The 12,435-nt window shown below is 36.2% G+C and overlaps 2 protein-coding genes across 4 annotated transcripts in view; both read left to right on the forward strand.

The window, feature by feature from the left end:
• BOLL (boule homolog, RNA binding protein) overlaps positions 1 to 8,049 on the forward strand; it is a 57,103-nt gene extending 49,054 nt beyond the window's left edge. For all 3 annotated transcript variants that reach the window (XM_039469843.2, XM_039469845.2, XM_039469844.2), the window contains one exon: positions 6,309 to 8,049. In XM_039469843.2, the coding sequence (XP_039325777.1) occupies positions 6,309 to 6,332 (24 nt within the window). In that variant the 3' untranslated portion in view covers positions 6,333 to 8,049. The remainder of the gene's footprint in view (positions 1 to 6,308) is intronic.
• A 3,721-nt stretch (positions 8,050 to 11,770) lies between these two features.
• LOC120364294 (putative ribosome biogenesis protein RLP24) lies at positions 11,771 to 12,435 on the forward strand. Its single transcript, XM_039469815.2, has one exon. The coding sequence runs from the start codon at positions 11,809 to 11,811 to the stop codon at positions 12,298 to 12,300; it is 492 nt and encodes a 163-aa protein (XP_039325749.1). The 5' UTR covers positions 11,771 to 11,808; the 3' UTR covers positions 12,301 to 12,435.

The following is a 12,435-nucleotide window of genomic DNA, read 5'->3' on the forward strand; positions in this document are numbered from 1 at the left end:
TTGAAATAATTTCAGATTTACTGAAAAATTATAAAAATAATAGAGTTCTATATATCCTTCACCTACTTCATCCTTTGGCTGGCAGGCACTGGCACAGGAAAGGAACATCAGTACATTCTAAACTACATACCGTATTCTAAAATTTCACTAGTTTTTCCACTAATGTGACAACTGAAATAAATTATGTGTGAGTTAAACATTAAAGGCAAAAGTTTTCAGAAAAAGAACCAAAAAAGACTGAGGTGAATAATAATAGAGAAAAGATTAAATTAGATGAATCCAAGAAGTCAAATATTTTTTAAATTGCAGAAAGAGGAGTAGAGAAAATCGTTCGGAGGAAATTATCAATAAATTAATACAGGAAAACTTTCTAGAAATTTAAGGACAAGAGTCTCTAAATTGAAAGGGCCTACTACCAACTACTCACCACAATTACTGCAAAAAAGACTCACACTAAGTCAAATTATTGTGAAATTTCAGAATGGCAGGAATAATAGAAAAAATTCCAAAAGCTTCTAAGGAGAGAAAACAGATCACATTTCCCCTTGATCTTATCTATTTTTTAAAATAAATTTTACAAAAACTTTTATCTCAAATGTATCATGTAACCTGGAAATAATTACAATGGTTCACTTTGTCTCAATGGTTCACTTTGTAAGAAAGTTTAGTATATTTTTTGCAGTAATTTTCTGCTTCCTTTTTCCTTTTGCAGACTTTAAATAGAATTCTATCCATTTGAGTGAGTTTTTCTATGTACAACTAAATCAGATAAAATACATTCAGATAAAATTCCATTCCATACATTTTCTTTGCCATTCTTTCCTCAGTACTTTAGACCTTAGGTATACCATTCACAAACCAGTGTTGTTTAATTGTATTGTACTTTTTGTTTATATTTAAACTTCAAAATGATAACAGTTTTTAAAGTATTTGTACATTGCAGAACACTTTATCTTTGCAGAATAAATTCTTTCTGCAATGAGATATTCCTAACCCAAATTGTATTAGCTCTTTATTGCAATGTGAAAATAGCTGCTTATTTCATCTTGTAAACCTTTAAGGAAGAGTTCTTCATGTCATCCTGAAAATTAAACCAAGGTTTATTTAAAAGCCTCCCATTAAACTTTAAAGTTTGGTCAATAAATTTTTACTTAAAAAATATTTATAGGATCTTTTCTGTTCCATACTGTCAATTTTGTCTTATTCCCATAATGCTTATATGAGCTGGAGATTACCTCAATTCCCTTTATTTTTACTTCCTATATTGACTTGGTACATTTTTTTCTCATTTTTGAATGCTGCTCTTTAAGAAATTTTCTTAAAAATAAGGAAAGGGAATAAAAATCAGATCCATTTGTTTATCCTTCTAATCTGGCAAAAATATACATATTTAATTGGAGGATGATATTACAACTATAGCCAGAATAGGCTGGGCGCAGTGGCTCATGCCTTAATCCCAGCAGTTTGGAAGATCAAGGTGGGCAGATCACTTGAGGCCAGGAGTTCGAGACCAGCCTGACTATTGCAGTGAAACCCTGCCTCTACTAAAAATACAAAAAAAAATAGCTGGGCATGGTGATGCATGCCTGTAATCCCAGCAACTCCGGAGCCTGAGGTGTGAGAACCACTCGAACCCAAGAAGCAGAGGTTTCAATGAGCCAAGATCATGCCACTGCACTGCATCCTGAGTGACAGAGCAAAACTGTCTCAAAAACAAACAAACAAAAACTATGCCTGAAATAAAAATTGACTTACAGATTTAAGTTATTATTGCCATTTCTTTAAATATTGCTACATACTGTCAAATCTGGCAGAATCTTCATGTATTATGGATCATTAGTTAACTCTATAAGTCACATAAATAAGTTGTCCTTCGCATAAAAATAACATATGGACTCTACCACATAACAAGCCTTAAGTAAGAGCTCATCCTCACTAGTTCATCAAATATCCATTAAGCATGACATTTGAAAAATAGTATCTGCAGTGATGTAAATACAATTAATAAGACCTTACCCTCAAGATTACTTTCATGACCTAAGCCCATAGTTTTCTTGTAACTTTAACTGTTACTTTAGAATTGTCAATGGCACCAGGTGCGTTGGTTCATGCCTGTAATCCCAGCACTTTGGGAGGCCAAGGCAGGTGGATCACAAAGTCAGGAGTTCAAGACCAGCCTGGCCAACATGGTGAATTAGAGGCATTGTGTTTAGGGACAAATCGACCACTTTGATACCTTCAGTGTTGAATTCGTAGGGTTCTGGGTGGCCAGTGCATTGTATAATATCAAAAGAGTTTCAAAAGGCAGTCTTTTACTGGCATGCTACTTTTTCACTTCAGGGACAAAGCATCAGTAGAACCAATTTAGAAAAAGGGTTCTTACTGTCCAGGCCTTCTTGTTGCACAGCCAAAAGTCTGGCATCTGGTGTTTATGTTTTCCCTTCAAGATTCAGGTATTAGTAGCTTTATAGATAAGGGCAGCACTGATCATAAACCTGACTGCATTTGCACGAAACACTAGAGTTAGCCTCACCCTTCCTGCCTTAAATTCTGATGCTTGCTTCTCTTCCTTATTAATAAATGTTCTTTTTGGCATTTTCTTTTCTTGAATAAGGCACTTCTGTCTGCATTAAAAACCTGTTTAGGCAGATATCCTTTCTCCTCAATGATTTTCGTAATGGCAACTTGGAACTCATCTGCTGCCTTCTGGAACTCATCTGCTGCCTTTTAGAAGCTGTTTCTTCTGTTATCTTGACATTTTTTAAGCCAAACCTCTTTCTAAAATTATCAAACCACCCTTTAGCGGCATTAAATTATCCAGCTTTAGATCCTTCACCTTCCTTTTGCTTTAAGTTTTTATATAATGACTTTGCTTTTTCTCAAATCATATTAGAGTCTATAGGTTTGCCTTTCTTATAGCAATCCCACATCCACATAAAAGCTGCATTTTCTAACACAAGATAAAAAGATATTATTTTACAAAAAGTGCAAGGTGTTTGTGCCTGCTGGCATAGCTGCAGCAGTGCCTTCATGAATTTCCTTTTACAATGGTCCTTATGCTAGATTCATTTGTCTTGAAGTGGTGGGCAGCCTCAGCTGCAGACCTCAATCTGCAGTATATACCAAGCAGTTCAACTTTTTCTTATAATGTCATGACTTTGCTTCTTGGGAGCACTTCCTGCATCATTAGTGACATTTCTTAAGGGTCTTATGGTGTTATTCAAGGTTTACAGTATTGCACTAAACACGAGAAATATGCAAAAACTAAGAAAGATTAAATTTTACTTTAATATGCAATTTTCTGGAGAGGTGAACTGCTCACAGAGAGATGATTATCATCACATGGTATTTTAAGCAGACACAATACTTGAGCTCATCATTTGAGCATACTGCAATAGTAATAGGAAGTTGCTATGAAAATTTTATAGTAATACAGTATGAACCTACTGTAAATTTTATGAAGTTTTGATATAATACTGCATCTTTACATTTGTTTACTTTTCTCTCAACTGCAAATAGCACCATGTATGGACTGTGTTTACATGCAGAAGTTTTGATAAATTTTAACTTTTTATTAAAAATTTGTGTATATTTTATGGTAGTAAATGATAGAACGACCCTATATATATTTTATGCACTCATGACATACCTAACTTTTAAAATGCCTTATTAATTTTTTCACCATTTCTTAGGCAGTACAGCTCATCTGTGAGGTTTTTCAAATTGTTGCAAATCTCCAAATAATTTTCTGATATATTTATTGAAAAAAACTTTACATATAAGTGGCCAGGTGCAGTGACTCATGCCTGTAATCTCAGCACTTTGGGAGGCTAAGATGGGTGAATCACTCGAAGCCAGGAGTTTGACACCATCCTGGCCAACATGGGTAAACTCTGTCTCTACTAAAAATACAAAAATTAGCCAGGAATGGTGGTGCATGCCTGTAATCCCAGCTACTCAGGTGGCCAAGGCACAAGAATCACTTGAGCCCAGGAGGCAGAGGTTGCAATGAGCCAAGATCTCACCATTGCACTCCAGCCTCGGTGAAAGAGTGAGATCCTGTCTCAGGAAGAAAAAAAAAAAAAAAAAAAAAACTTCACATATATTTAATAAGTACATCCATGCAGTTCAAACTCATGTTGTTCAAGGGTCAGCTTTATTAATTTATCTCTCCACTGCCAAATCCTTTTTCAAAGCTACATTACTGCCTAATAGGATTACTATATATATATATATATATGTATTTTTTTTTTTTTTTTTTTTTTGAGACAGACTCTTGCTCTGTCACCCAAACTGGAGTGCAGTGGCACAATCTCAGTTCACTGCAACCTCTGCCTCCCCGGTTCAAGCGATTCTCCTGCCTCAGCTTCCTAAGTAGCTGGGACTACAGGCGTGTGCCATCACACTCAGCTAATTTTTGTATTTTTAGTAGGGATGGGCTATCACCATATTGGCTGGGCTGATCTCGAACTCCTGACCTCATGATCCACCCACCTTGCCTGGATCCATCAGGTGATCCACCCGCCTCGGCCTCCCAAAGTGCTGGGATTACAGACATAAACCACCATGCCCAGCCTAGGATTACTGTACATTTCTTCAAAACTTCTACATCTTCACTTTCCATCTTTTAGTCATACATAAAATCTGAATTTAGCTTTTTATCTGACATTAAGTTTTCCCCTCTTATCACTCTCATCAACTGTTAGCCACACCCTTCCCATTAAATATTATATTCTCTGGCCAGGCACGGTGGCTCATGCCTATAATCCCAGCACTTTGGGAGGCCAAGGTGGGTGGATTGCCTGAAGTCAGGAGTTCAAGACCAGCCTAAGCGGCACATGAAACCCCATCTCTACTAAAAATTCAAAAATTATCCAGGCGTAGTGACGAGCACCTGTAGTCCCAGCTACTTATGAGGCTGAGACACGAGAATTGCTTGAACCTGGGAGGTGGAGGTTGCAGTGAGCTGAGATCACACCACTATACTCCAGCCTGGGCAACAGAGTGATACATATTCTCTCCAGTTTTATCATATTTATCAAACCTAAATTATTCATATATGAATATACTGAAGTTAGTACTGGTCCCTGTTCTCTCTACCACATTGAGCCTTTAACCAAGTAATTTCACATACATAAAACAGTTTAACTTCATATATCTCTGTTTCACCTGGGAGGGCCAGTGTTCATTGGGTTACAGCCAATAACCTATAAGTAGTTAACAGGGTATGAATAGCTGTGTATTATCATAATAGATTTTATTCATTCAGCAAATACTTATTGAGCACCTACCTTGTGCATGTCATTATTCTAGATACTGGGAATACAGCTATGAACATTAGTAAATGGTACTGGACAGTATTAAACAGGCCAGGGAAATTTAGGCCAGTCTGTAGAGTTTGGTTTTAGCAAACCCCACAAAGTTGAGCCATTAGAGCCATGCTGTCTCACATATGGTACCGACTAGCTACATGAGGCTATTTAATTTTTATTTTAAATTAATTTAAATTAAATTAAAAATTCAGTTCCTGAGTTGCAACTAACCACATTTCAAGTGCTAAATAGCCACATGTGACTAGTGGCCACCGTACTTGATAGTGTAGACGTAAAACATTCCCATCAATATAGACTGTTCTATTAGACAGCACTGCTCTAGAGATAGTAGAACAAATATGGAAAATTTTGAGCCTATCCAAAATTTAAAATATGTCTTAGGACAGCTTGATTCCCTAAATTAGGAGCTGGCTTAGGCCCAAATTGCCAAAAAGGTAGTAGTAACTAGGTTGATTCTTTGACCCAAACTAGTATTAACAACAACAATAAAAATGCCAGGATGACACAGGTATGTGAAATTCTTCTGAATTATACAGCATAAGTACCTATATGCCTGTCTTACTTATGCCCACTTAAAGGATACTTTTGGGTTTTGGACAACTTTTTAAAGAGCCTCTTGCCAAAAACACAATTCCTCTTTTAAAAACAAGTTTTTAAGACTCACCTAAGAGAAGGAAATGTAACTCGTAATCTGTGCTGACCCATCCCTCGTTTTATTTACCAAACATTTATACTGTAACACTAGACTAGAGATTGTTTAATATCAATTCTAAGCTCTCAGCAGAAACAAGCTTTTCCTGAGTTCGGGGGCCCTCCTAATTGCTAGCCTCTCACTTTTTAACATTTTGATTTAATTGGTACCAAAGTTCTGCAGATATTTAGTGAATGTTGATTGATGGTCTGCATTCATCTGTTCTAACTTATTTTTTTTTTCCATTCAGTATTCCTGATCTATATTTTCTCTTTACTTAACAGACAGTGTGGAGCATTCATTATTAAGACAATTGGGCAGCTCTAGTCCAGCTCAACTGATTTCTTGTCCAGTGATCCGTGTGTGGCCGAGATCCAGCTTCAACAGAACAGCTAGAAGCTGCCCGTTGTGAAACTTAGGGTTAGTTAATACCTCACCATACTCAGTTATTCCAATATAAGCTGTCTAAATTTGATAAAATTTGCTTTTTCAGCTGTTCTACAAAATTATTTAGGTAGATGTGGCATGTTGATTTTTTATGTGCTAATCTAACTGTAATGACCTTTTCTACAACATGTTTTATCCATTCCATAAATAATAACCACATTGGGAATAGTGAGGTGTCTTTTATTTTCTCTGCTTTGGGTTATTTTTCCTTACCAAACTATTAGACGTTACGTTTCACATTATTTGATATTTATTTTCATATTTAGGATAAGAATCACTTTTAATTATAATACTTTTAATACTTTCATATATTTTACAACAGTATACTATTTTAATCTTAATGATTTAATTCTATTTTTGCTTTGCCATTTTGTCACTTAATATGCTTTTGTCTAATTTTTCATTCATCTGTAACTGTTACTCCTTAATTTTGCATCTGCCATGGTTTTCAGAATCTGAATGGTATTTATATTTCTTTTTTATAACATTTTCCAAATATTAGAAATACCATCAACATGATCAATATTCTTGCCTTTTCATGTAATTTGACTAAATTAAATTTTTTCTCCAATGTTTAAGACAATATTGAAATCCTCCTATAACATAATTTGGTATCAAATTTTATAAAATATAGTTCCACCTTGGGAATTTTGATAAAAGAAGGGTTCACCTCTGACATGATCGCATAACATTGATTGAAATTCCACCAAATTAATGTTCTTTGAACACTTTAATCCTTAAACCTTTTCTTCTTATATGCAACCAATATATTCTATTATATATTTGATTAATTTTAAAGAGGACAGTTGTTTCCATAAAATGCAAAACTATTTTTTACACCAAAAGAAAATTTTAGATTATGATTATAAAGCCAGTTTTTACTATAAAATTGGAAAATAGATGAGAGGGGAAGTCATTCATTCTTCAAAAGGTACAGAACAAATCCTATGTAGTGGTTTTTAATCTCTAAAATTTCTACAGTAGTACAGGAAATATTCCTCTTTATATTCTTTTGCAGTTCTTTCACTGACTTGCTAATTTTAGGTGGTGGGGGCAGGGGGAGCCATAAAAGTTGGTATTCCCCTAATAAATGTATCTCTTTTATCTCCTGTTTCAACCCCAAATGTATTCCATGCTCAGCAGCAGCAGCAGAAATAATAGGATATAGATCACAAAGCTTTTTCTGGTGAGTCAAATAGGGTGTTTTCTTTTGAAACTGTAATGAATATGTTTGCTAGTCAAATTGTTTTATGAGAACAGCAGAACCTTATGAATGTATACCAGCATACAAGGATCTCAAGTACATTAATTATTCTCAGTTTTAGGAATGTAAATAGATTAAGTCCCACAATGAAATTTCAAAAGTTTTTGTTCTGTAAGGAAAAAATTACTAACCACTGATGTTTGAGATTTTCTTTTAATAGCACTATCCTTGAGAACCAAAAATTTATGTTTTTATTTTCAAATGTTAAACAAGATGCTAAACAAATCCTGGACCGCTAATAAAAATTAATGATGTATTATTGGATAAGGAATTTTGATAATAATTGATACCCAAGTGTGTTTATTCCACAGAGCTATATAGATACTATGTATACACATATATACATGTTTATATACATATATACACACATATATATAATTTATACATACATACTTTCTTAGAATTTAACTTTATTTTTAGAAGCTAATAAAAATTTTGGAGTTTCTTAACAATCTGAATAAATGGAGGATATCATTCAGCCTTCTTTATGGTCTAGCTTAATATGTTACCCAAATATGTTACTCTTTTTTTTTTTTAAGAGACATTCTTGTTCTGTGGCCCAGGTTGGAATGCAGTTATTCGATCACAGCTCACTGTGACCTCAAACTCCTGGCCTCAAGCCATCCTCTTACCTTAGCCTCCCCAGTAGCTAGGATTACAGGCATGTACCACTACACTCAGTTAATCTTTTATTTTTTGTAGAGACGGGGTCTTACTGGGTTCCCCAAGCTGGTCTCAAACTCCTGGGCTCAAGTGATCCTTCTACTTTGGCCATCCAAAGTGCTGAGATTATAGGTGTCAGCCACTGTACCCAGCCCCAAACATGTTACTTCTAAAAACAGATATATTGAGAGAACAAAAATTCTCCATACCTATACTAAGTAAAACGCATTTTATTTCTTTCCATTTTGTGGTATATCTCTAATAGATAATTTTGAAAAGTAAGGTTTTACTTAGGACCCATTTTGAAGGACAATCTGAAGAAATTATCTGAAATTGGTGTTGGAATAAAATGGATATTAGTACATGTACCAAAATCACAAGGTAATAACTTTGCAACCTGTTTTCCCAAAATCTCTAATACAATCAGAGATAGAAAGATGGTAACATGTCAAAAGATAAAGAATCTTAGGAAATTAGACTTTAACTTTGTCAGCTGATTTCAGAAGGATGGCTTGGAAAGAGGTATGATTTAGTTTATAACAAGGTAATAACTTTGCAACCTGTTTTCCCAAAATCTCTAATACAATCAGAGATAGAAAGATGGTAACATGTCAAAAGATAAAGAATCTTAGGAAATTAGACTTTAACTTTGTCAGCTGATTTCAGAAGGATGGCTTGGAAAGAGGTATGATTTAGTTTATAACAGATTGCTTTATAAATTTCACAAGAACAGTACAGTTATTTTCAAACAAATTTATACATGATAATCCCCATATGTAGGAGTGTGTTTCCTGGATTTATACTACACTTAACTATAAAATATTGAATTGGGGGTTACACACAAAAATTCTTTTTATATTTCCCAGAAACTGTGCTTCAATAGAATTAAAATACAGAATCAAAGGACTTTAGGAGAGTATCCAATATAACTTCAATATCATGCTTCAACATGCTCTTTGTTGTAATAAATTGTTGGCCTCTAGACCTATAGTTTGACTCCAATTTCTCCTGAAATCCCTATAGACTTAAAAGTGGCAAAGGGGCGGCCGGGCATGGTGGCTCACGCCTGTAATCCCAGCACTTTGGGAGGCTGAGGCAGGTGGATCACGAGGTCAAAGATCGAGACCATCCTGGTCAACAAAGTGAAACCCCGTCTCTACTAAAAATACCAAAAAAAAAAAAAAAAAAAATCAGCTGGGCATGGTGGCACGTGCCTGTAATCCCAGCACTTTGGGAGGCCGAGGCGGGTGGATCACGAGGTCGAGAGATCGAGACCATCCTGGTCAACATGGTGAAACCCCTGTCTCTACTAAAAGTGCAAAAAATTAGCTGGGCATGGTGGCGCGTGCCTGTAATCCCAGCGACTCAGGAGGCTGAGGCAGGAGAATTGCCTGAAACCAGGAGGTGGAGGTTGCAGTGAGCCAAGATCACGCCATTGCACTCCAGCCTGGGTAACAAGAGCAAAACTCCATCTCAAAAAAAAAAAAAAAAGGCAAAGGGGAAATTTTTACCCAAAGGATGAATATAAATATTTATAATTGGGGCTGTTTCTTTCAACTCTATTCACTGTTTTTAATCCCTGTGCATAAGTCCTTAAAAATATGGCATCAGCTATGTCCTTCCATGTTGAATACTACTCTCTGATTAGCAGCTACAGTAGCTGCTGTTTGTTGGACTTACTCTTCCCTTTCAAACACAGGAGTGTGAGAAGTGGCCTCTCTATTCTTAGAGACCAAGGACCTTCATTTCCTCCCCTGTTAAGAGTTTTCTCAATTCAGGAGATGAGCAACAGTTGGTGGTTGTTCACCAGAGAAACTCTGGGGGACCTAGATCCTCACACTTCTTGGAATATACCTATAAGATTCTGGTATACCCTTAAGCCTAAAGAGAAAATGTCTAAGAAGAAAGTTCTTTGATTAGACTTGTACTTTTTTCTTTCTCCATTTCTCTAAGAGTTTTTACTTCCTGGGAAAAATTACTATTTTAAAAGATGGTAGTTTTTGTGTTATTATTTTGTCTTATAATGAGTCAAGTTTCTTTCCAGAGGTATAAAGCCTTCAAAGCAACTGTCCCTAACTTCTTAATATTTATTTTCTGCCTTTACTAACCACTGACCAGTTTCGTGGCATTCTCTCTATACCTTTGTCTTTGATAGCTTTTAATCCTTTAAAAAGTTTTCCCCTCAGAAAATTTCAAGCTAGAAATTAAACTCTACTTGTTCTATCTCATGAGTTCCATAGGCCTATTAGTTGCCCTTTCTCTTTTTTCTCGTGGTTTTTTTTTTTTTTTTTTTTTTTTTTTTTTTTTTTTTTTTTGCAGAGGACTGGGAAGGATGGTGTGGGGGACGGTGTCTCTCTCTTGTCCAGGCTGATGCAATCATAACTCACTGCAACCTCAAACTCCTAGACTAAGCAATCTTCCCGCCTCAGCCTCAAGAGTAGCTAGGACTACAGATATGTACCAACATATACCTGTCAATTTCTTAAATTTTTTTTTTTTTTTTTTTTTTTTTTTGTAGAAATGAGGTCTCATTAGGTTTCCCAGGCTTGTCTTGAACTCCTGGCCTCAAGAGATCCTCCCACCTCAGCCTCCCAAAGTGCTGGGATTTACAGGTGTTGAGTCACTGCACTGGACCTTAGTTGTCCTCTTTCAATCTGGGAAGCCTTTCCTGTCTACCCACCAGAATATCTCTTCTCCAACTTTTTCTCCAAATACTATACCCTTGTTTGGATCAATTTTTTTTTTTTTTTTTTGAGATGGAGTTTCGCTCTTGTTACCCAGGCTGGAGTGCAATGGCACGATCTCGGCTCACCGCAACCTCCGCCTCCTGGGTTCAAGCAATTCTCCTGCCTCAGCCTCTTGAGTAGCTGAGATTACAGGCACGTGCCACCATGCCCAGCTAATGTTTTGTATTTTTAGTAGAGACGGGGTTTCACCATGTTGACCAGGATGGTCTCGATCTCTCGACCTCGTGATCCACCTGCCTCGGCCTCCCAAAGTGCTGGGATTACAGGCTTGAGCCACCGCGCCCAGCCTGGATCAATTTTTTTAAAAAACATATGTGGTGACAGTGAGAAAGACCTCCCTTCATTCTAGGCTGCTCCCCTTTCCTGCTACTAGCCTTATTATGGAGGACCTCTATTTTCTGTTTTGGGTAGAATGTTTCCAAATTTCTAGAGACTCTTGAGTCTTTTCTTACTCACTAAATTCAGTTAACCTCCTTGACTAAAAATGATAGGGCTTAAGGATATTCATTATGTAGCCCTTATGTATGTACTTTCATCTCCGCTTTCATTTTCAAATAAAATTCTACACTTTAAGAAAAAAAATGCAATTAAGCATATTTAATTTTCTAAGAGACTTCCTCCGAGGCTTGGCGTTCCGTCAGTGGGGACCCACGCGGGTTCAACATGCGTATCGAGAAGTGTTATTTCTGTTCCGGGCCCATCTACCCTGGCCACGGCATGATGTTCGTACGCAACGATTGCAAGGTGTTCCGATTTTGTAAATCTAAATGTCATAAAAACTTTAAAAAGAAGCGCAATCCTCGCAAAGTTAGGTGGACCAAAGCATTCCGGAAAGCAGCTGGTAAAGAGCTTACAGTGGATAATTCATTTGAATTTGAAAAGCGTAGAAATGAACCTATCAAATACCAGCGAGAGCTATGGAATAAAACTATTGATGCAATGAAGAGAGTTGAAGAGATCAAACAGAAACGCCAAGCTAAATTTATAATGAACAGACTGAAGAAAAATAAAGAGCTACAGAAAGTTCAGGATATCAAAGAAGTCAAGCAAAACATCCATCTTATTCGAGCCCCTCTTGCAGGCAAAGGGAAGCATTTGGAAGAGAAAATGGTACAGCAGTTGCAAGAGGATGTGGATATGGAAGACGCTTCTTAAAAATATCTGTAACCATTTCTTTTATGTGCATTTGAAAATGCCCTTTGGACACTTGGGACTGCTAAATTATTAGTTTATTTTTTACACAAGGTCACTTAAATGAAAAGTGATTGAAGTATTTCTACATAAAAATAT

This window comes from Saimiri boliviensis, chromosome 5 (genome assembly GCF_048565385.1).
Source record: "Saimiri boliviensis isolate mSaiBol1 chromosome 5, mSaiBol1.pri, whole genome shotgun sequence".
Lineage (NCBI taxonomy): Eukaryota > Metazoa > Chordata > Mammalia > Primates > Cebidae > Saimiri > Saimiri boliviensis.

Bases quoted from the DNA above. Each gene is read 5' to 3' on its own strand.
- LOC120364294 (XM_039469815.2), top strand. From the start codon at position 11,809: ATGCGTATCGAGAAGTGTTATTTCTGTTCCGGGCCCATCTACCCTGGC.